Source organism: Elephas maximus, chromosome 11, assembly GCF_024166365.1.
Source record: "Elephas maximus indicus isolate mEleMax1 chromosome 11, mEleMax1 primary haplotype, whole genome shotgun sequence".
Lineage (NCBI taxonomy): Eukaryota > Metazoa > Chordata > Mammalia > Proboscidea > Elephantidae > Elephas > Elephas maximus.
In genome coordinates this window covers 32975334-33001119 of record NC_064829.1, presented here as the reverse complement: position 1 = coordinate 33001119, position 25786 = coordinate 32975334, and the positions used below count along the sequence as shown (strand labels likewise).

Sequence of the window (25786 nt, the reverse complement as noted above, 5' to 3'; positions counted from 1 at the left end):
AAAGTCATCTCTAAATACATGTAAAAAACAGTAGAAAACTCTTCTGCAAGCTACAACATGAAATATACCTGACAACGAACTTAACGTGTTATCCTGAAGTATTGCTTCTCATCTTCTTTCCCCTACATCCATAAGTTATCTCAAAATACTGCAATGTGATGATTTCTATTATTAGTCTTATAGTGAGGCCACACAACACAACAGTTAAAAATATGGATATAGGATATTGCAGTAGAATTATAAGTTCTATTCAAATGATATCTGCCTGGGTTTTCTTATTAATATTTAGCATTAACATTTAAAGAATGACTACTTAAAAGTAATTATCACAACATCCAAAACTAAACAGCTTATTTTCAGTGCTAGGAAAAAAAAAAAAAAGTATAACGAAGAAGAAGAAATGCATTTGGGGATGCACCCTTAATTGTAGGGAGAGACAGGACAACTGCTATCAATATCTGACATTTCTCTCTGAATTATAAGTCAACTGTGGGAAAAAAATGCACTTGTCTTGAAATCAGAATTGCTTAATAATGATTTTAAATTTTCTAATTTATTGCAAAGTTTCAAAAACACTTTTTCCTTTTATCCTCAAGAAGTAGAATTAAAGGGATAACACTCTAACTTGCTTCCAGATAAAAAGAGCATATACTTATCTACCTGATAATTTCTTCATTTTAGTTAGCAAACGAACACTATTTTAAGCAAAATTTACTAGACATACTAATACTATAACCACCATGGAGGTTCATTTGGTACCGTAAACCACATGATTTTTTACAGAAATATCAGTATTTTCAAGTCAATGAAATAATTTCACATTCTCAGGAGGCATCATTTATGTTGGTGAATATGCACGTAAAATAAAATTGCGCTCAGACATCCCTTAATTTGTACTTTCATAGCTCCAAAAATCTATTTTCTGTATAATGATGTGACTTTTTCAGGTATGTTATCATATAAAGTTAAAATAAACCTATTTTCATATTCAACAAAAATAAATGTCATTATTCAAGCTGGATCATTAATAAGTCATGTGAATTATCTGGAATTATTACTAATGGGGAAAAGGAGAGATCTTTTCTAATCCAAGAATCTCTAATGAATGAAGACGGCAATATTATTAATGTCAGAACATTCCAAAGGACCCCAAACATATCACCTACACAACCATATGTACACAATAGCAAATACTCTAAATCTTAAAGTAGGTTTTAATTTACGGTATAAATATCTGTAGAGTCTACATTAATTAAACTAATTTCACACATTTTTCTATTTTTTTAAATTTTTGTTTTGTCGTTGCTGTTGCTGTTGACAATAGACACAGCAAAACATACACCAACAGTTTCTACATGTACCACTTAGTGACACATTACATTCTCTGAGTTGTGCAACCATTCTCACTCTCCTTTTCTGAGTTGTTCTTCCCCCATTAACATAAATTCATTGTCCCCTCAGGTTCCTATCTAATCTTTCAAGTTGCTGTTATCAATTTGATCCCATATATGAGGTAGATAGTTCTTAAAAGAGCATAATGCTCAAGGCAGATCTTTTTTTTTTTTAATTAAACTAAGCTATTGTTTCATTTGCAAAAGACTTCACAAGTACTTATTTCTGTATATAACTTCAAACCATGGCAGTAATTAATGATAATTTCAAAATACTCCCAAATAGTAAATTTTAATTATTTTCCTCTCCTAAAGCCAAGAGGCTTGTAGTATAAATACTTGGTTCAAAATGGTCACTGGTACCTGCTGCTCTTTGCAGAGCAACATGATACCATAGCTGATACTATTCAACTTTACCGGGACTTCTGAGAAAATCAAGTGTAAATCTACAAGAGGCCAGTTTAGTATATAAATTGTACAAAAAGGCTGTTTTTAAGGATAGAGGCAGTTTTGTTTTATCATAACAGGGAAAAAAAAAAAAAAAACAAGGACAAAGACCGGAAAGTAATTTCTCTAATCTACTATCAACAAAAATGATAATCTCTGAATGTTAAAGGTACTAATTTTCTGAATTTTTTTTTTTTTTTTAAACCATCATCGTTCTATTCAATCTTTCAAAATGAAGGCTCTCTCCTTTAGGAGAAAAAACCTGCATTTCAACTAAAGAAATATTCTTCAAAGTACCAGACTCTGCTCTTACTTTCCTCTTACTGGAATGACAGTATATCCTTATTGTGGCAAATGTAAATTAAACAGGTAAGACTGCAAGTTCTCATCTATAATGAAAGAAGAAAACAGAAGATAAAGCCTGTTTCCAACAACATCACTTTTGTGTTATTTATGAGGGAATAAAACAAATGAAAGGGGTGCTTTTACCATTCTGACTAATGCAAATCAATTTATTAGACGGGCAAATAAATTAGCAGTATACTTAAACACTGAAAGAGCACACCACAGAGTTGTCTCCAGTTTCCCATCTTCAAAATGCCTTTAAAATTAAAATACCATGAATAAAAGTCAACAAAAAAGAAAGTAGTCTTCAGCTAATTTCAAAATAAGGATTACACTAACAGTGTCACGAGTTCATTAAAGAAACGGATACTTTCAATTCAGACTGACGTTACTTACAACATTAGCTGTTGATTAATTCAATAAAAGTCTGACAACAATCTAAACTTAAAATCCAGAAAATACAGGGGGAAATACATACACATGCCTCAAGTGCTCAAAACTAAAGAAACACCAAGCATGAACTGACAATTCAAGATATTTATATCCAAGTTAGAAAACATCTGTTTTGAATTTAAAAGATAAGTTTACATTTTAATGTCAATCATTTAAACTGAGTTTTCTCAGTATTGTGAACTCAAACAGCACAATTGTTTGTTTTTCTAACCTAAGGACTTTCTCAGATTCAAATATCAAATCAATGAAAAACACTTAACATCTCTAAAATTTAGGACAAAGTCTAACAAGACAGAGAAGCAAAGCTCTAAAGGGATTAATAATTACCATTTCAAATTCACTATGTTTAAAAGTAATTATACTACTTGGAGCCATGGTTGCACAGTGGTTAAGGGTTTGGCTTCTAACGAATAGGGCAGCAATTCAAATCCACTAGCTGCTCCTTGGGGCAGTTCTACTCTGCCCTGTATGGTTGCTATGAGTCAGAATTGACTCAATGGCAATGTTTTTTTGTTTTAATATATTACTTATAAAATAAAAAGCTAAAATATGGCAATGACTATTACCACAATGACAGCAACAATTTATTAAGCACTTACTTGAGGCTGAAAATTAAGTAATTTATCAAATATAATCCTTAAAACACCATAAGGCAGGTATTATATCCATTTTACAGATGGGGAATACTGAGGTGTGGAGTTTAAAGAACTTGTCCAAGATTACAAAGCTTAACAGAGTCAAGAACCAAACCCATATTTGTCTCAGTCTAGAGCACATGTACTTATCCTGTGTGTTCCAATGCTTCCTCGAACAGCAAACACTGAACAGAATTTGTTGTACAATGCTACCATAATACAAAAGTATGTCAGCAACTTAGACATCCCTGTAGTTCTTTCTCAAAGGGTAACATTATGATATTATAAACAATAACTACGGAAATAAAAAACCATTACAAATAACTACTCTTGCAGCATAAAGAAAAAAAGTATGTGAACTAGGCATATTTACAGAAATATGCTTCATGATGAAAAAGCACGACCCTGCTTTAATACAGTACTTACATACCTTCATACACAAATGAACCAAAAATAAAGAACACAGGGCCGTCCCATGCTAGAGACATAGGGGAAAAAAACACACACACAAATCCCTTTAGCGGTCTGCTTTTTACCATGTTTTCAGGTATATTAAAAGACTACAGAGTTGCTATGAGCCAGAATCAACTTGACAGCAACAGGTTAGGTATTTTTTATAATAATTAGGAGTTGGAACTGATATCTAACTAGACATACGTCAGTAGAATAGTCCTGTTGTACTGTTCAACAGAATGACTACCAGCCAGCCACACTGGGTTGTTTAAATTTAATTTTTAAAAATTAAAAATTCATTTCCTTAGTCACATTAGTAACATTTCAAGAGCTTAACAGCCATCTGTGGCTACTGAGGACAGTGCAAACACAGAACGTTTTCATCGTCACGGAAAAGTTCTGTTAGACAATGCTGGTCCAGAGTGTACAGAAACAGGCTCCAGTACATACGGGAGTTTGTATTCTATACAGAATTGCACATGATAAAGGTGCTATTTCAAATAATGGGGAAAGAATTACTGAGTAAGTGGTGTTTGGACAATTTTCTAGACAGGGAGGAGGATGGAGGACGGAGGGCTGAGGAAATAAAGATAAACCCATATCTCAACTCTTATTCAAAAGAAATTCTGGATGAATCAAACGTTTATACTTTAAGGGTAAAATGACAAAAGTATTAACACAAATTTTTAATTAAAAAAGGGCTTTCTAAATAGAGCTTAAGTCCAGAAGACAAAAAGGAAAGACTGATTTTTATTTTTACCCCTTGCTGTCGAGTCAATTCCAACTCACAGTGACCCTAGAGGACAGAGCAGAACTGTCCCATAGGGTTTCCAAGGAGCGGGCTGGTGGATTCAAACTGCAGACCTTTTGGTTAGTGGCTGAGCTCTTAGCCACTGTGCCACCAGGGCCCCAAAACTTTTAGATGAATAAAGCCCAAAGAAAAAATGGGGGGGGGAGGGGTTTTGTCTCCTTAATCAAAATATAACTAAGCAGGAAAAAGGAAAATTGAAAATGACAATACACACATGAAAAATTGCTCAACTTTACTCACAATTTAATCACTCTATTTAAAAAACTGCATTTTTTCAACATAAAGATAATACCCAGTGTTCATGAGTGTGCAGGAAAACAGGTGCTCTTATATGCTACTGGTGGATGTAAAAAAACTCATACAACTTATTCAGAGTTATTTTTAAATATTTATCGAAAAATAAAAAGTAACAAATAATATTTATGGGTAAAACCATACTGAGTCTGGGATTGACTTTAAATAGCCTGAATGGAGCGGGGAGACCTTCCCTGGGAAAGTTGGTAGAGATTAGGTAAAAATTAATAGTGGTTCCAACTGGGTGGTAGGCATATGGGGGTTCATTATACTATTTACTTTTGTATATGTTTGAATGTTCTGAGAAAGTTTTTACAAACATGCACACCCTTTAACCCAGGAATTTCACTTCTGGGAATTAAGTACAATGATGTTCTCTGAGGCAATAAGTCTAAGAACCTGGAGATGTCCATTAGAGGACTGGCAGAATAAATTATGCATTATCTAAACACTGTAATGTCACATATCTTTAAAAAGTATGAGATAAATCTATACGAGGTAGATGGTAGAAAGGGAGAAATATCAAGGACAGAACCGCAGATACAGTTTGATCACATTTAAGTAAAAACAAATATGCGGACTTGTGAATGCACATCAGTACGTGCCCGTATTGAAAACAATTTTCTGGAAGGGATACTTAAAAAACCCAACAGTGGTTATACCTGGATGGCAAGGGACAGAGGGCTGGAAATCTGGAGGAGGAATTTTTTTTTATATATTCATATACTGTAAAGTTTGATTTTTTAAAAACATGTGAACATATTACATTCATTTCACTTATAATGAAAAAAGAAGTCAATTTTTTTTTAACCCTTCATCTATTGAGGTGATTATCATTTCATAAATAAAGGAAACATCAACAGTGGTGAGGAGCTTGCCTCGAAGTACATTTGTAATTTGTAAGGCAGAAGAGCTGAGACTCGGTGCTTTCACTGTCCCCACCCCGAAGCTCTTACCACACCTCTACCTAAGCCCTGTTGATCAATCTTAAAATCGGACATTATGAAGAACAACTGCTCTGAAGGTGTAAGAAAGGTCCTTCCTTGGCGTTAATCAAGCAATTAACAATAGTCATGCCCCCAATTCTACAGGGAATATAAAGGAATAAGATCATAGTCCCTGCTCAAGAAGTTCACAATCTAATGGAAGGAAAAATATACAAGGAACAATCAAAGATCATTAATGCTATGCAACACATTATGTGCTCAGAAAAGAAGTCCGTATGGGAATAAATACTCAGGGTTCACAGATAAAATAAGATGGCAGATTCAGTATTAATAGACAAGTAGCATTTGATAAGATCACTAGAAAGAATGCACAGAAATTCCAATAAATGGAGATAATGAGAAATCAGTATGACTGGAGATGCAGGACAGGAAGAAGTGTGAAGTAAGTAGTAAGTAAAATTAGGTTCAAGGGAATACAGTCACGTGCCACATAACACCCGGGCAACATCTGACCACATGTATGTCTGCGATCCCAACCTCCAGAAGGCCTATTGTATTAAAAATTCAAGGTACATACAACGGTTCCTAATAACAAATAGGCATGCATCAAAAACATTATTATTATTACTGCATTATTATGTTAAAGATGTTCAGTGTATCAGGAAGTGTTTCTTTAATGTTTTTTACACATAGAAAGGTACACTACACAACATATACTAAGACAAACATCTGACTGATGTTAGACATGAACCGCAGCTAACTATTCCGACTTATGTACAAATTAGACTTAAAAACAGACTTAGGAATGGAACTCATTCATAATCCTAGGACTGCCTATATGTAACATGGTGTTTGAACAATGTCTAAGTGACATAATGTCCTGTTTCACAGAAAGTATCATGGACATGAAGTGACATGCAACTGTATGCTTCTTTAAAACCAGGCAAAAATTAAAATTTCATAAAATAGGTAAAGAAAAGCTTTATGAAGAAGAGTTTGGCAGCAATACTGTGCAAGGTAGGCTAAACTACTTCCATGTCTTTGCTTCATACTTGGGTTGCTTTCTTGACAAGAAAAAGAAAATTATTTCAATACCTCATTTCCAGATTCTAATGGTCTCTTCTTCCTCGGTCCAATAGCTGCAAGGGCTGTAAGATTGGCATCTCTATGCTGTATCTGTGCGAGCTCCAACTGTTGTAACTGGAAGATGGAAAAAAAAAACAGTGTTTACACATAGTCATGCTCAGAGGGACAAAGAAACTGATCACTAAGCCTATTTCTGTATTCTTCCCCAAATAAGGTTACAGTGTAAATACTAGATTTCCCTAAAAGCCAAAAGCACATTCCCTGACTTCTTTACTCCAACATTCTCTGAATCTCTTATCGGCAGAGGCCGAACTTAGGGAGGGGGCATGTATGGGATAGTAGAAGAAAGGCATGGAAAGCTTAATCAATCTTTCCCAGGTTGGGCTCAGGTAAGAAATGCCTGGAGAGTATGTAGAACAATAAGTTGGAGAGAGACAGACATAACTATGGTCAACCTTTTCAGATTAAAGAAAATTAAAAAAACATTTTTTCTACACTATAGGAAACAACTCTACTACAGATTTACAAAGCACTTCCTCAAAATATTAACTTACACCTCTCATAACCACATAGAAAGATACATATTAATGATATAATAACATAAAAATCATCCATATACTTTATCCCCTTTTTACTAATGGAGAGTGTGAGGCTGTAAGCAGTTAAGAAAACTTCTTTACCGTCATTCATGTAGTAAACAGTAGAAATGGAACTCAGAGCAAGCAATCTTAATTTTTTCAATACAGTACGCTTTCTGATTTGCAAATAAAAGAGCATATTCTAGATTTATCTCCATGGCAAAAATGTAAAGCGATTTAGTACTATTTTGTCATACAGCTTTCATCATACCTAACCCAGAATGCCTAAATCTACAAAGTATACGCTTTTATTTTTTTCCCCCGAAGGGACTTTATTTTTTTAATTGTACTTTAGGTGAAGGTTTATAGAACAAACTAGTTGCTCATCAAACAGTATACACATTGTTCTATGACACTGGTTAACAATCCCACAACATTTCAATACTCTCCCTTCTCAATCCTGGGTTCCCTGTAAGTTAAAATCTTTTAGTTAATAATCAAGTATATGGGCAATCTATCTAGAAGTGGTCATAAAATATGTCCTATTAAAAGGCAGATGGGTAAGACAGTAAAGATGGAGAATAAATGCATGATAATAGCCTCATTTCATCAAGGCACACATCAAGTGGTAGTCTTAAAAAAAAAAAATGAGAAAGTCAAAACAAAACATCACTGCATAGGTCCTTAAGCTTTTCTAGAAGAGGAAGAAACATTTCATTTCCACCAAAACCTTATTACTATGGAGGAAAAGGAAGAAAGAACACGGAGCTGGTGCTAGTCAAATACTCAAACAAGATCAGACTTTAAGGTAGTTAAGTGAAAGTAAGCTGTCGGGTTATTCTGAGGATATATTAGAATATTCTCTTAAAAGAGCACTAACCAAATTTTTAACACATGAGCAGAACAAAAATAGGAAACCGTTAATGGTAAAACAATCTCAAGGAGGTACAAAGTAAAGAAACTCTACCTTAAGATCACTTTTTTTTTTTTTAATATTAGAAGATAAAGAATAAGCCATAGGTAATGAATCTTTAGTAAAACAGAAAGCAGCTAAATAAAGGAAGCAAGCTAAGAATCATTTTCTATTTCCTCTACAAATTACAGGGCAAAAATTATTCTTTTAAACTGTTTACTTATAAATTGCTAGAAACGTTATTTTAGAAATACGTGTCTCAGAAATTACAAAATATCTTTTGCTGTTGGTCTTTCTAACAATAAACATATAGTGTTAGAGTCTGATGCTGCCATAACCCAGAACTTCTAGGTAACAAAATGATTTTAGTTAATCCACCCTGCAGCACAAATCACACAGCAAGCTATGTTTTTAAGTTCTTCCCTGTAAAGAAATGGCATCAGCAAGATGAAAAACTAAACCCATTACTGTCGAGTCAATTCTGACTCACAGAGACCCTATTAAACAGAAAAGAACTGCCCCATAGGCTTTTCAAGGCTGTAATCTTTACAGAAGCAGGCTACCACATCTTTCTCCAGCAGAAAAACTGGTGGATTCGAACTGCAGACCTTTCAGTTAGCAGCCAAGCGCTTAACCATTGCGCCACCAGGGCTCCTTATTGTCTTTTAGAGAATGACATATAAATGGGACCATACAGTGTATAACATCTTGAGACTGGCTTCTTTCACTTAGCATAATGCATGTGAGATTCAACCAAGTTTTGTACATCAGTAGTTCATTCCTTGTTATTGCTGGCTGTGCTACAGTTCTATGGATGTACTGCAGTTTATTTGCTGAAGGATTTTGGGGTTGTTTTCAATTTTGGATGATTATGAATTAAACTGCTTTAATGAAACATTTGTATGCAGGTTTTGTAGGAAAATTAAGTTTCTGTTTCTCTAGAGTAAATGCCCAAGAGCAGGGCTGCTGGGTCATAGGAAACTGCCAAAACACTTATTTTCCAAAATGGCTGTGCCACCTTGCATTTTTCATTTCCATCTGCAATGTATGAGGGTTCCTACTGCTACATGTTTGCCAGCACTTGACATCTCATTACATTTTGTTCGAGGTATTTCTAATAGGTGTGTAGTAGTATGTAGTAGTTTCTCTCTTTGGTTTTAATTTCCATAGCTAATGATGGTGAACATCTTTTCATGTGCTTATTTGCCATAATGCATCCTCATTGGTGAAGTGCCTAAGTGTTCTGCTCATTTTGAAACTGGGTTGTGTTCTTCCTGTTGAGTTTTGAGAGTTCTTTATATATTCCGCATACAAACTCTTTATTGGATATGTAATTTGCAAGTATCTCTCAGTCTATATAGCTTGTTCTTTCATTCTCTTTCACAAAGCAAAAGTTCTTAATTTTGTTGAAGTCCAATTTATTCATCTTTTTCTTTTATGGATCATGCTTTGTGTACCATGTCTAAGAGTCTTTTTCTAAACCTCAAGTCACAAAGTTTGTACTTCTACATTTTACATTTACAATTAATTTTTATATAAGGAGTGAGGTTTAAGGCACAATTTTTTTTTACACATCAGTGTCCAGTTGCTCAAACATTCTGTTGAAAAGACTTATACGTTCTCAAACTGAATTCGTTTCCACCTTGTCAAAAATTAATTGGCCATATTTATGTGGGTTTATTTCTGGAGTTTTTACTCTGTTCTAACAATCTATATCGCCTATCCCTTTCCAAATACTATGTTAATTTGAGCCCTACAATTTTATAGTAAGTATTAAAATAAAAAAAAAAAAAAGTTTTTTATTAAAATCAGGTGGTATATATATACAGGAATTGTGTTAGATCTGTAAATCAACTTGGGGAAAACTGACATCTTTACTATGTTAATTCTTGAAATCCATGATCATGGTATGTCTCTTCATTTATTTAAATCTTTTCTTTCATCAGTATTTTGCGGTTTACATAGCATACAAATATCTGTACATGTTAGCTTTATAATTATTTCATCTTGACCCAAGCCATGGTATTTTCAATCGCCTCATATGCATGTGAAAACTGGATAACAAGTAAAGAAAACCTAAGAATCGACACATTTCAGTTATGGTGTTGGCGAAGCACTGCCAGAAGAAATAACAAATCTGTTTCAGAAGTACAGCCAGAATGCTCCCTAGGACATGTTATCAAGAAATATCAGTCTCTGGAGAAGGACACCACGCTTGGTAGAGCAGAAGGTCAGCAAAAAAGAAGACCCGCAACATTTCGTTCTGTTGTACACAGGGTCACTATGAGTCAGAACTGACTCAATGGCACCTAACAGCAACATTTCATTTTGAGAAGAGAGATTGTAAATGGATTTTTTTGTAATTTCCAGTTTCTAATTGTACCTTAATGGTATTTAGAAATAAGACTGTGTGTTGACCTTGCATCTTGTTACTGTGTTAAATTCACTTATTAGTCCTAGGAGGATGTCTGTTTTTCTTTTTGGTAAGTAACTTGGGATTTTCTACATACTGTATCTTTAATACAAATAACATGTGCCTTCTACATTTGTTTGCCAACCACTCCTTCCCCCTGAAAGGTATTTTCATAAGCACCTATGCCAATTTTTTTCTACATGACGTACAAAAAATCAGCATAGTGCACTTAATCTTTGGAATAAATCATTTGGAATGATATTAGCAGAAGTTTTTTTACAGCTGCCCTTTATCAGACTGAGGAAGTTCCTTCTTTTCCTAGATTGCTAAGATTTTTTTTAATCATTAATGGAGGTTGAATTTTGTCAAATTCTTTTTCTGCATCAATTGATATTATCAAGTGGTTTTTCTTTTTTTAGACTGCTAAAATGGTGGATTTATACAGACTTATTTTAAAATATTAAATCAGCTTTGCATTCCCAAGGTAAACACCATTTGGTCATGGTGTATCGTTCTTTTCATATATTCCTAGTGTAATTTATTGATATTTTGTTGAGAATTTTCTATATGTTCGTGAGGGACACTGGTATGTATTTCTGTTGATCTGTAATGTCCTGGTTTTGGCTTCATAAATTAGACTGGAAATGTTTCTATATCTTCTATTTTCTAGAAGAGATTATGTAGAAGTGGTGCTAATTTTTTTGTATATGTTTGGTAAAATTTATGAAATAAAAGCTTCTGCACCTGAAGATTTCTTTATTGGAAGGTTTTAACTACAAATAACATTTAATAACTACAGAACTATTAAGGTTATCTAACTCATTTTGACTAGTTTTGGTAGCTTGTACTTTGAGAAACAGGTTATTGCTTTTAAAACTGTCATTAAGATTTTCATTTGAATTCTTAAACTATGTGCACAGAACTGTTCACCGTATCACCTTTTTGGCTTTTCGGCATCCACAGGTCTGTAATAATAGCCCATCTTTTATTTCTGACATTAGAAATTTATGTCTTTTTTTCATTGCCAGTCTTACTAGAAATTTATCACTTTTGTTGCTCAAAGAACCAGCTTTTGGCTTCACTGATTCTCTTTTTCCCCATTTTCAAGGTCATTGTTTTCTACTCTTATCTTTATTATCTCCCTCCTTCTTCTTGCTTTGGGTATATATTGCTCTTCCTTTTCTAGTTTCTTAAGGTAGGAACTTAGTGATTTGTGACCCTTCTTCTTTTCTCATATGCTGTATATTACACAAGTAACAGATGGTATTTTTACAAGCAACAAGTATTAAAAAAATGGTATAGTGGCACTTATAAAAACACCTCTCGGGGAGAGAGGGGTTGGCAAAGGAATGTAGAAAGTGTGCATTATTTGCATAAAAATGCTGTAAGCTTTGATGGCATGAATTTCCCTCTAAGCACTGCTTTAGCTGTATTCCCAAATTTTGAAGTTATATTTTCAATTTAAACCAAATACATTGCCATCGAGTTGATTCTGACTCATAGCGACCCTAGAGGACAGAGGAGGACAGCCCCACAGAGTTTCCAAGAAGCACTTGGGGGATTCGGTTAGCAGCTACAGCACTTAACTGCTACGCTACCAGGGTTTCCTTTATTTTCAATTTTGTTTAGTTCAAAATATTTTCTTATTTCCTTTGAGACTTCCTTGTTGACCCATAGATTATTTAGAAGTGTACTAGTTGATTTCCAAATGTTTGGAGACTTTCCTGTTATCTTCTCTAATTCAGTTCTAGTTTAATTCCGTTATGGTCAGAGAATATTCTTTGCATAGTTGCAATTCTTTTAAATTTGTTAAGGATTGTTTATGATCAGAGAGATGGTCTATGTAGTGGTCCATGTGCTCTTGAACAAAATGTGCATCCTGCTGTTGTTGGATGGAGTGTTTCCTAAATGCCAATTAGATTCAACTGACTGATGTTTAGTTTTATAATCTTGCTGATTTTCTACCAGTTCTATTTATTACTGAGAGAGAAGTTCTGAAGTCTCCAACTGTAATTGTGGATCTGTCTATTTCTCCTTTCAGTTGTCAGTTTTTCCTTCTGTTGTTAGATGGATAATTTTCTTTGCTCCGAAGTCTACTTTGTCTGATATTAATATAACCACTCTACATTTTTCTTAAGTGTTTTCAAGGCACATCTTTTCCCATCCTTTTACTTTGACCTAGCTATATAATTACATTTGAACCGAGTTTCTTGTAGACAGATATAGTTCAGTCATGGCCTTTTCATTCTGAAAATATCTGTCATTTAATTGTATATTTAGAACATTACTTAATAATTGATGTTTGGATTTAGTAATATCACCATTTTATTATTTGCTTTCTGTTTGTTCCCTCTGTTTTTCATTTCTCTTTTCTCCTTTCCTAACTTATTTTGGGTTATTTGAACAATTTTAATATTCCATTTTAATTTATCTTTTTTTTTTTTTACTACATCTCTTTGTATATTTGTAGTTTCTTTTTATTTTAGTGGGACTCCAGAGATTACAATAAACATACTTAAATTTTTAGTCTACTTAGAATCAGTATTTTACTACTTCAACTGAAATGTAGAAACCTCACCCATATGTATGTCCCTTTTGTTGTAAGCTGTTGCTGTCGAGTCAATTCCGACTCATAGCGACCCTACGGGACAGAGGAGAACCACCCTATATGGTTTCCAAAGAGTGGCTGGTGGATTGGTGCCACCGATCTTTTGGTTAGCAGCTGAGCTCTTAACCACTGCACCACCAGGGCTCCTTTTGTTATAGTTTTTTATATGTTGCACATACATACATTGAAAGTCCCTAAATAATGCTCTAATTTTTGGTTTTAACCAAACACATCTTAAGTAGTCAAAAAGCAGGAAAATAGTCTATTATATCTATCATTTCCGTTGCTCCTTCTTCAATCCTGATCTTCAAAGTTTCCTTCTGGTATCACTTTACTTCAATTTGCAGAACTTTTTAGGCAATTCTTTTACAGATTTGCTGGCAACAAAAAATTCTCTTCATTTTCCTTCATCTGAGAATGTCTTTATTTTCATTTCATTCCTGAGGAATATTCAACGGGATATAGAATTCTGGGTTGGTTGACAGCTGTTTTCTCCCAGCACTTTAAAAATGTTTTGCCACTTTTTTTTGGTCTCCATAGTATCTGATGAGAAACCCAGTCATTTGAATTACTGTTCCCCTATTGGAAATATGGGGCTCTGGTGGTACAGTGGTTAGGTGCCTGGCTGCTAACAGAAAGGTCGGCAGTTTTAACCTACCAGCTACTCCATGAGAGAAAGATGTGGCAGTCTGCTTCCACAAAGATTTACAGCCTTGGAAACACCACAGAGCAGTTCTCCTCTGACCTACAGGGTCACTATGAGTCGGAATCTACTTGACCGCAATAGGTCTGGTTATTTTCAAGATTTTATGTCTTTAGTTTTCAGAGATTAATTAAACCTGGATTTCTTTATGTCTATCCTGTCTGAGGGTTCACTGAGCTACTTGAATCTCTGGGTTTGTGTTTTTCTCCAAATTGGGGAATTTTGAGTCACTGATTTTTTAAAATTTTTGCCATCTTTCTCTTTTCTTTTTCTGGGACTCTGATAACACAAATGCCAGGCCTTCTGTAACTGTCTTACATGTCTCTGAGGCTTTTTTTTTTTCTTCCAATTGGGGTAAAATATATATTCCAAAACATTTGCCAATTCAACAACTTTTACATGTACAACTCGGCGATACTGATTAAATTCATCACATTGTATAATCATTACCACTATCCTTTTCCAAATTATTTCACCAAACACAAATTTAGTGTCCCCTGGGTTTTTGGGTTAAGCAATGATTCCCCCATTCTTCCTCTTTCCTCTTACTACTACCAAAAAAAAAAAAAACCGGCTGCCATTGAGTCGATACTGACTCATAGCGACCCTACAGGACAAAGGAGAACTGCCCCATATGGTTTCCAAGGAGCACCTGGTGGATTCACACTACTGACCTTTTGGATAGCAGCTGCAGCTCTTAACCACTATATCACCAGGGTTTCCTCTCACCCCTGGTAACCACTAATAAGGTTTGGTCTCTATACATTTGCCAATTGCATACACGTGAGGTCATATACTATTTGTCCTCTTATAACTGACTTATACCACTCAGCATAATGTTTTCAAGATTCATCCACATTGTAGTCATGTACCAGTACTTCATTTCTCTATGGTTGAGTAATATTCCATTTTACGTATATACCACATTTTGTTTACCCACTCATCTATTGATAGGTATTTAGGTTGTTTCCCCCTTTTGACTACTGTGAATAGTGCTGCACTGAACACTATTGTACAGGTTTTTCTTTGCATTTCTGCTTTCAATTCTTTGGGGTATATACCTAGGATTGGGAATGCTCAGTCATATGGTAGTTCTGTTTAACTTTTTGAGGACCCACTCAATTGTTTTCCACAGCAGCTATACTATTTTGCATTCCGACCAGCAATGGATGAGGGTTCCATTTTCTCTACATCCTCACCAACGCCTGTTTATTTTACATTTTTTTGATCATAGTCATTCAGGTGGGAGTGAGGTGATTATCTCACTGTGGTTTTGATTTGCATCTAACTACGAATAATGTCTTTTTTTTTCCGTTATGCAGATTACATACATTTTATTTATCCATCTTCACGTTCACTGACTCCGATATCATCTCTATCCTGCTACTGAGCTCATCTTGTGAGTTTATTATTTTGGTTATTATAACTTTCCTTTCTAAAATTTATAATTTAGAATGTTATTCTTTGTATCTTTTTCTGGGAGATTTTATATTTTTCCAATCATTCCGAGAGTTGCAAATGCTTCTTGGAGCATATCTGCAGTAGGTACTTTAATGTGTTTTTCAGATTATTCTAACATCTGCGTCATATGTCAGGATTGGCATCTATTGATTGTTTTTTCCCACGCAAGCTGAGATTTTCCTAGTTCTTCAGATGCCAAGTAATTTTGGATTTTATCTTGAACAATTTGAGTATTAAGTTATGAGACTATGGGTATTGTTTATATTCTTCGAGGAATGTTGTTTTTGGTTTATAATGCAATCAACCCAGCTGGATTCAGACCCCAAGTTCCAACATTACTTCTGTCGGCTGGGCTCTAAAGTCAGTTCACTTTAGAAAGCCTTTGCAATGATATTCAGATCAGTCCTCATACACACCACCCAGTGGTCAGTCTGGAGCCTAACAGTGGTCTGTTATACTTCAGTTCTTAAAGTCTTTGGTATACTCATTAGAATCAGATCCACATTTGATATGTAGCTTGAGGGGTGGGCCCAGAGGTTTGTAACAATGATATGGGGTTACTTTCCAAAGCTTCTCTGTCTCCACAATCTTGCTAATGATTTCTGATTCCCTGGGGCTCCACTTTTTGGTCCTCTAGCCAGAAAGCTGAGGCTTTAGTTACTCTACTTTGCGGCACAAATTTGCAACTGTGTTTGTGTCTAGGGCCAGGCAGCATGAGGATCCATAGGGAGGGGGAAGACCAAGTGTCAGAGAATGGCTGGCTCAGTAGTTATTTTAAATTCTAATCTTCTTTCCCAATCTGTCCACTATTTACTTTTCAAAGTTCTCAAATAGCTGCTCCATGCATTCTGTCCAGGTTTTATAGTTGTGCTCAGTGGAAGAGACAGTGCAGAGTGAGTTTATTACATCTTAACCAGAACCCTTAAAAGCTAGTTTAGCCAGAATTCTGACAAGAGATCTCTGGTATATTCCAACTAGGCTTTGTTTCATAAAACTTAAGCCATTTGCTCATCAACACCATCAATGTACATCTTGGTCTAAAGAGACCAAACAGGCTTGGCAGGTTCTTTTAGGAATATCATCACTCCTTTCTTTACAGCTAATGAAAAAGTTGGAAGCCTTCATTTCCCTTATTACAGTCTCTCTGATATTAAGTAGGGTTCCCTGAAATTCAAGTCATCGCCATAAAGAGCAAAAGACCAACAATAATTGCAGATTATTTTATCCCTGGTGGTTTAGACTTGTCTCTGTTCTTTTTAAAGCACAAATCATGGCAACTCTAACTTTAATCAAGACCCAAAACACTTTAATAGATTGCCTCAAAGATTACGCAAGCTCTTAGAGGTAAAGTCAAACAAGGTAGTTCTTGATGCTAAGCACATAATTTTCAAAGGGAATAAAACACAAGGAAAAATAAAAACTAATAGAAACAGAAACCAAAAGATTAGGTAGAATCAGAGGAACTACATGAAGACTGAAGAAACAAGTGTTATATAGCCAACTGCCTGGACAGACAAAGGGACATCTTTAACAGGAATGACTAAATTATTTGGATAGTATGGCACTGACAATATAGGAAATCCAAAAAAAGGTCTTTTTCATGTGTAAGAAAGGCAAAATATAGAAAAATGTCGGCACTGAAAAGTACAGAAGACAACAGAGCTGCCTTTTGTTAACAAATTGATGCAAAAATACAGAGTGGTGTCATCTTCAGTCCAACTCTGCTACAAACTTTTGGAAAGTCATAATAAGATATAAACAATCAGTAATCAAAATAAATAAAGCTGAGAGATAAGTTAATGTGTCTCAAAAGCTTATGTGCGCCACCCAATAAATACATGAGGAGCAATAAAAATAGCTAATGCCACCAAATAGGAATCTTTGAAAGAACCTAAGAGAAATAAAGTACACTACAAGGTTTTGAGTCCAGAATACAAGGAATTAAGAATAATGTCCTGTTTAGACTCCATAAGGAAAAGTTAGAAGTATAAAACCCCTAACCACCAAACAATAGACACTTTAAAAACAAAATTTAAATAGAATTTTAGAAATGCTTTGGAAAAATTTATTGCCCAAACTCTAAATTCTCATCATCGAAACTTAGAATCACTTCTGAATTACTGCTAAAAATATCAAGTTTACTGGAAATGGCAAGTTTAAATCCTATATACAACCAAAATCCCAAAACCAAAACATACACACAAACTATTAACAGATATATCTTGAGAAGGATGATGAAATTCTAGATTTTTTTCTCTGAACAACAACCAAGAGGACTCGGACCGGTGTGACAAGGATCCCTTGGAGGAGTTTACCCATCTTTTGGAATCTGCAGCACATCCTGCAGGTAGGAACAACAACACTGATGTAGTACAGAATGGGGAAGCAGCTGACGTTGCAGAGGAAAGGGTTGAAGCAGATGATGACGAGCATGATGAACGGGAAGGAAATGAAGGAATGGTGAGAGGATGTCTTCTATTTTAACAACCTAACAACCTGGCTTCAGCAACATGCCGAAGTTTACCCGGACTTGGCCCATGAAGACACAGAAGTAGGTTATTTTTTGTCTGTATTTATGGGAGAGATTTTGGAAACTATAAAGGACCAAATAAATCTTAATGTGACCCAGGAGTGCACCACACCATCTAGAGGGCAGGAGATTAGAAAGTCAACCAAAAGCTGGCAGTCTACAACTGTAGAGGAAATAAAAGCATTCATTGCTGTGCACACTGATGGGTACATACGTCTCACTGGAACTCAGGCATTATGGATTCAGTGACCCCAGCCTGGGTGTTGCTTCGGTGCCAGAACTTATGACTAAAGCCAGATTCAAGAAACTGACAAGAATAAACACTGCAATGGTAATCCAAAAACTATGCCCAAAGGAGAACCTGGCTTCACAAACTGTGCCCAATTATCAATGCTCTCAATAGCCACCTAAAGGAGGTGTATGTGCCATAAAGTGTCATGGCAGTTGATAAAAGCATGGTGCCATTCAAGGGCCGTTCATCAATAAAACAATATATGCCATAAAGGCCCATCAAGCGCGGTTACAAAGTTTGGTGCTGGGTTGATTCACAAACTGGCTTTGTGAGTCAATTTGACAACTACTGTGGAAAAAAAAGGAGCAGACAATGATTCATCTCTCTCCCTTGGTGAGTGCTGGACTACGCAGTACATGGCACCCTTCTCATAAGCTTTGACAATTATCTTACTTATCACTTGATGAAAAGCATGAACGAAAGGGGACTGTATGCTGTCGGAACAGTGCAAGTAGATAAAAGGGGCTACCAGACATGCTGAAGAGGAAAGATAAATTAGCAGAGAATTTAGGTTTTGTACGGAAGGACATGCGTTGGAAGAAAAGTGACAGGACAATAAACCTGTAACAGTTTTGTCACTGCTCCAAAATTGAAAGGATATTATTAGTGCCAAAAGAAAAAAAGTGGCTCCTCCTCAGTAATCCCTTGCCCAAGAGCATAATACAACACAATTGTGGGAGGAGTGGACCACTTTGACCAGAGAAGGAAAAGGTATGCAATCAGAAGGCACTCTATCAAACGGTGGCATTGACTGCTGTATTTTCTTACTGACCGTGGCATTGTAAATAATTTCACAATGTCGAACTATAACCACGAGGGCAGATGTGACCAACTATCCTTCAGACTCACTCTTATCAGGCAGCTTGTTGTGGGTCGGAAAAGGTAGAGAAGAGGAAGACCCTCACCTCTGGTGAGAAACAAGCCGGGAGTAGGCACGATGCCAGGTGACATACTGCTCCAGCAGGTTGGAATGCATTTACCTGCCAAAGGAGCTAGAATGCAATGCAGAGAATGCAGCACTGAGGAGGAGGAGACTGAAATGACAATGATGTGCAACCACTGTAGGGCGTCCTTAACGGATTACCTCAAGTTTTGAAAAGTTTCACCAACTAAAATTCCTAATAAAACGATTTTATCAATGCCTCATCCCACCTATGTTTCCTATCAACAGAGTTCACTGGGGCATAGATGCCCCACACAGTATGTATCAAAATCCCTATTTCATAACAAAAATTCAGAAAGGCTCCTTGATTCAGCATGCCTTCCATTACTGAAAACACACTATCAGCAAAAATTTCAAAGCAGAAAATAATTGGGTTATAAAAGGGTTATTAAAAACAAAGGAAACAAAAAAAAGGCAAGTTACCCAAAAAAAAAAAAAAAAATCACCAGCCTATCACCCTTACCTGGAAACCCCGGTGGCATAGTGGTTAAGTGCTATGGGTGATAACCAAAAGGTGGGCAGTTCAAATCCACCAGGCGCTCCTTGGAAACTCTATGGGGCAGTTCTAGTCTGTCCTATAGGGTCGCTATACGGGTCGGAATCAACTTGACAGCAATGGTTATGGGTTTAACCCTTACCTGAAATTAAGAATGTTGTAGCTAGGTGCCATCGAGTCGGTTATGACCCACAGCAACCCTATGTAGAACAGAACGAAACATTGCCCAGTCCCACGCCATTCTCGTAATCATTGCTAAGTTTGAACCCACTGTTGAAACTACTGTGTCAATCTATCTCGTTGAGGGTCTTCCTCTTTTTCGCTGACCCTCTACCTTACCAAGCATGATATCCTTCTCCAGGAACCGGTCCCTCCTAATAAGTCCAAAGTACATGAGATGAAGTCTCCCCATCCTCGCTTCTAACACAGGATCATTTTTGAGCCATCAAAGTCAATTATTAGGCAGGCATTCTACCAATTCAAACAGTACAGGGCCTGATTTTTTTCCCCCTCAACCATTAAGGCAAATTCTTATGATGTCAAGACACTGTCCAGAACACTTGAGATTCTTGGAATTTAAAATATACACTCTGATGCCTTCCTGGTCAGCCCTTCTAACCCATCCCTGCCTTCTAGGAAAATGGTATATTCCTTAGTTTCAACTAAGTACCTCTCTTTAGCTTAAACATAATACTTTATGTATTATTCAAAGCAAATATATGCTGTATTCACTCTAGGTTAAAGAAAACTTCCCCTGTTTTCATCATCCTTTTTTTTTTTTTTTTTTCCTCCTTCTCATCTTCTTCCAGCCCTCAGTAAAGAAAAAATAACCAATATACTCACAGTCAATCTCAAGGTTTAACCTAAGATCTTGATGGTACTGATCTTAAATGTCTCTATAGCTAACGTTTTCGAGCTTCGGGCTTTTCCTCTAATCCCCACATTTCCCTAAATTATGATAGCCTTGTGACATAAGCAGAGTAAGTATTAGTACCTTCATTTTAAAACAAGAAAACTGGGGTAAGTTCAAAGAAGTAACTTCCCCAAAGTGAGATCTAGATAGCAGACCCAAGCATTCTCTGATTTCTAGTTCAATGCTTTTTCTTTTATAATATGCAACACTTCTACAAAGAGGGTGATATGCTGCCTCTCAAGACACACCATCCTACAAAATTAAGGGATTCATGCAACCTTCTAATGAATCTTTAAATATTATCTTTTCTATGCAAGGCACAGGAGCTCTGATGGCACGGTGGTTAAGAACTCAGCTGCTAACCAAAAGGTCGGCAGTTCAAATCCACCAGCAGATCCTTGGAAACCCTATGGGGCAGTTCTACTTTGTCCTAGAGGATTGCTATGAGTTGGAACCAACTGAACAGCACCTAACAACAACAACAACATGCAAGGTATATCAATCAAGAAATACAGCCAATAATTGACTTTTGTGAAAGTATTCATGAAGAAACCTAGTATAGCTTTCCTGGTTGTATAAGAAAACCCACTGAATGGTCACTGAGCTATGCCAAATCTCGGATTCCCAAATCACAGTATTTTGCTTAACCTTCTTTGACAACTTAAAGTTAACGGGAAAATAAAAGTGATGAATTTTAAAGCTCCTTTCTTTCTTCTCCAGGACGAATGGTTCTAAGTGTGACCTCCAGAGCAGCAACAGGAGGAGCAGCCATCACCTGGGAAGCTGTCGAAAATGCAAATTCTCAGGCCCCACCCAAGACTTACAATATCAAACTCTAGGGCCGGGGCCCGGCAGACTGTGTTTTAAACAAGCCCTCCAGATAATTCTTAGGCATACTATAGTTTGAGGAATATTTTCCTAGACAATGTTTTGAAACATTTGCATCTATTTCCCTGCTATATATATGCAAACCCTTTATAACCTGTCGTTTAAAAAATGTCTTTTCTATACAGCATTAATTTCACTGTAAGAATGTACTTCCAAAGACAAATTTCGTTTTGCCCTGTTGAGTGTTCCGTGAGTTTTGGCCCATTCAGAACTAGCATAAAGTTTAAAGGCAAACTGCTATAATTTAAAGCTTTAACTACCATGTTTCACTAACTCAGTATCTTTTTAAATTTCATTTTAAAAATATATCTTTCTTTTCTCATAACTCAGTATTTTCCAAACAGTGTAACGAGGCTCCAGAAATTGACGGAATACCAATTGAAATGTTTCAACAAATGGATGCAATGCTGGAAGCACTCGCTCATCTATGCCAAGAAATATGGAAGACAGGAACCTGGCCAACCGGCTAGAAGAGATCCATATTTGTGCCCATTCCAAGGAAAGGTGATCCAATAGAATGCAGAAATTATCAAACAATATCAATAATATCAGAGCCCTGGAGGAACACTGGTTAAGAGATCAGCTATTAACCAAAAGCCCAGGGCAGTTCAAATCCACTAGCTGCTCCTTGGAAACCCTATGGGGCAGTTCTACTGTCTTACAGGGTCAGTATGAGTCAGAATTGTCTGAACAGCAATGGGTTTTTTTTTTTTTTTGGATCATTAATGTCACATGCAGTAAAATTTTGTTGAAGATAATTCAAAAGCAGTTCCAGCAGTACATCGACAGGGAATGCCAGAGATTCAAGTCAGATTCAGAAAAGGACGTGGAATAAGGGATATCACTGGTGATGTCAGATGCATCCTGGCTGCAAGCAGAGAATACCAGAAAGATGTTTACTTGTGTTTTACGGACTATGCAAAGGCATTAGACTGTGTGGATCATAACAAATTATGGATAACATTGCAAAGAATGGGAATTCCAGAAACTTAATTGCACTCATGCAGAACATGTATACATACCAAGAGGCAGTTGTTGGAACAGAACAAGGGGATACTAAAACCAAAAAACAAACCCGTTCCCATCAAGTCGATTTCGATTTGTGGCGACCCTATAGGACAGAGTAGAACTGCTCCATAGAGTTTTCAAGGAGCGCTTGAACTGCTGCCCTTTTGGTTAGCAGCCATATCACTTAACCATTATGCCAGCAGGGTTTCCAAGGGGCTACTAAGTGCTTTAAAATCAGGAAAGGTATGCATCAGGGTTGTGCCTTTTCACCACACTTATTCAATCTGTATGCTGAGCAAGTAATCTGAGAAGATGGGCTACGTGAAGAGGAGTGCAGCATCAGGATTGGAGGACGACTCATTAACAACCTTGATATGCAGATGATACAAACTTGCTGAAAGCAAAGAGGACCTGAAGCATTTACTGATGAAGATCAAAGAACACTGGATTACATCTCAACATAAAGAAAACAAAAATCCTCACAATTGGATCAATAAGCAACATCATGATAAACGGTGAAAACACTGAAGTTGTCAAGAATCTCATTTTACTTGGATCCACAATCAATGACCTATCAAGCAGCAGTCAAGAAATCAAATGACGTATTGCATCGAGCAAATCTGCCGCAAAAGGCTTCTTTGTAGTGTTAAAAAGCAAAGATGTCACTTTTAGGACTAAGGTGTGCCTGACCAAAGCCATGGTATTTTCAATCCCCTCATATGCATGCAAAAGCTGGACAATGAATAAAAAAAAAAAAATCCAAAAAGAATGGATGTATTTCAATTATGGTATCGGCGAAGAATACTGAATATACCATGAAGTGCCAGAAGAATGAAAAAAATCTGTCTTGGAAGAAGTACAGCCAGAATGCTCCTTAGAAGCAAGAACGGTGAGACTTCATCTCATGTACTTTGGACATGTTATCAGGAGGGACTAGTCCCTGGAAAAGGACATCATGCTTGCACATAAGCACAGGGTCACCGAAAAAAAGGAAGCCCCTCAACAAGATGGACTGACACAGTGGCTACAACAATATGCTCACACACAGTAATGACTGTGAGGATGGTGCAGGACCTGGCAGTACATCATTCTGCTGTCCATAGGGTCACTATGAGTCGGAACCAACTGACAGCATCTAAGAACAACAACAAGCTTTATGATTCAGTAATTATTTCTGGTACAATAATGCCTTATGGTTCACTGTACTGCAGATAGTCCCCAACTTACAATGTATTTGAGTTATGAGGAACCACACCTATGACTGTCAGTGTATCTGGAAAATTGCATCTTCCTGGGAGTAAGTTACAGGAAAGTGCATGCAGGAGATATGGAAAAAATTGCTGAGTTATATGAACACATTCCAAGCACTGATTATGATAATTTGATGGAAGGGATTGGTGGAGAAATCACCCATATGGCAAGAATGCTGAATTTAGAAGTTGATATTGCCAACATGGAACAGCTCATGGATCACGAGAAAGAACTGAGAGATCGGGACTTAATGGATTTTGAAGAGGACAGAAATGCTGAACAAGAAAGAAGATGTAGACAAATCGTCAGAAAATTTTACAATGGAAGAAATAAGTTTTTTCTACACTAAGTCAGGGGCTTCAGTTGCTTGAAAACATCAAATATATAGATATATTGATAACAAAAGGCAATAATAATGAACACAAACCAAAAAAAGAGGTATGCAACTCACCTCAGAACTGACTTATGACGGAGCTGTTAGAAATGAACTCCGTCGTAAGTCTGGGATGACCTGTACTTGCAATTTTTATGTCCTGTGTTTTCTGTTCTGGGTGCCCAGATATCTGTAACTGTTTCATTTGGTTTCTCGATTCTTTGCTGCAGGAGGATGGCAAGGTGTGTGTGACTAAGCCTCTCTATGACCTGTTTCCTGTAAACAAAATTCCTAAATACTTCAGGATACAAGTTTCCTAATCTGTTTTGGATTTTAATCATTTAATATTCTTTTGCCCAGTTCCTACAGGGTACACTGCAAAGCTAATGTGCCAGCAGGTCCCTGACTTGCACTCCAGCATACAATTTCTTTCTTCTTTCCTCTACTGTGTGATAATACATGAAAGTGGGAACGCTGGGAACTGTTACAAAGTAAATGAATTCTTCGTCTCACTATGCACGATGCACTGAACTCACACTTCCCAAAGGAGAGAGAAGAAATTCAAAAAGAAATAAGGGTCACACTATATACAACAAATGTTTAAGGAAATCAGGATGTTTGAACTTCAAGGTCAGATGGCTTGCTCTGCAGAATTTTGGATGATGTGGTACAAAAAGGAAAACACTGAGGGCTAGATGTTCATCTGGGACACACGGCACACAGTCTCAGACAAGTCTGCAGCTGCACTAAACAAAGATGTGCCTGCTGGCTTGATGTTAGAATCTGGCAACTAGTAAGTCTATTTAAAACCTTTCACAAATAGATGGTGAAATGAAAGAATGTCAGTACTTACATTTTAGGAAAAGTATCTAGGGAAAAAATCAGAATTTTAAAGTGTTGGTATTGGAAATATTAACTTAGAAAGAGGTAGACAGAGAGAGAATACTCACCACGTTGTCTAAAGGGGGGAGGCAGGAGGGGGGCAGAAAAAGAGGAAAAGACAAGACAATCCAGAAGTTTAAAATGAAATGCTTGAATCACAGGGATATCCAGAGACAGACATCAGGATGATTTCTAATAGATAACCTGTCAGGTCAATAAGAACTGTATGCAGCAGGGGCTACTTCAATGGACTGTGACTAGGCTCCAGGCAAATCCAAAGGCAGCCTATTTTTTTTAAGGTGCCAATTGACAATGACAAATTTGGAAAAAGTCAACAGGACAGATGAAAAATTATTACATACCTCTATTAAAAAAAAAAAAAAACCTGCCTAATTTAACAATTTAACACAATTTGTCCTTACGACCAAATGCAAAGAATAAATTAAAAGCCTCTAAAACTGTATTAGAGAGACGAAAAACCACAGGAGAAATAATGTAGTTATTAACAGCTGAAAGAAAACATGGATTATCAGATTATGTACAAAGGGGATTCAGGTTGTCATTTAATATTTATATGCCAAACACCACTGCTAAAACACTTCTCAGCATAAATAAAGCCAACAACTTCTTTAAAATTGTTTTTTGGAGTTCTGCATTCATTAAGATACTGTT

At 36.3% G+C, this 25786-nt stretch overlaps 1 protein-coding gene across 1 annotated transcript in view; it reads right to left on the bottom strand.

Annotated features, from left to right (window-relative positions):
* TAF4B (TATA-box binding protein associated factor 4b) overlaps positions 1-25786 on the bottom strand; it is a 143596-nt gene that overhangs the window by 24379 nt on the left and 93431 nt on the right. The window contains exon 14 of the mRNA XM_049899913.1: positions 6872-6976. Within this exon, the coding sequence (XP_049755870.1) occupies positions 6872-6976 (105 nt within the window). The remainder of the gene's footprint in view (positions 1-6871; positions 6977-25786) is intronic.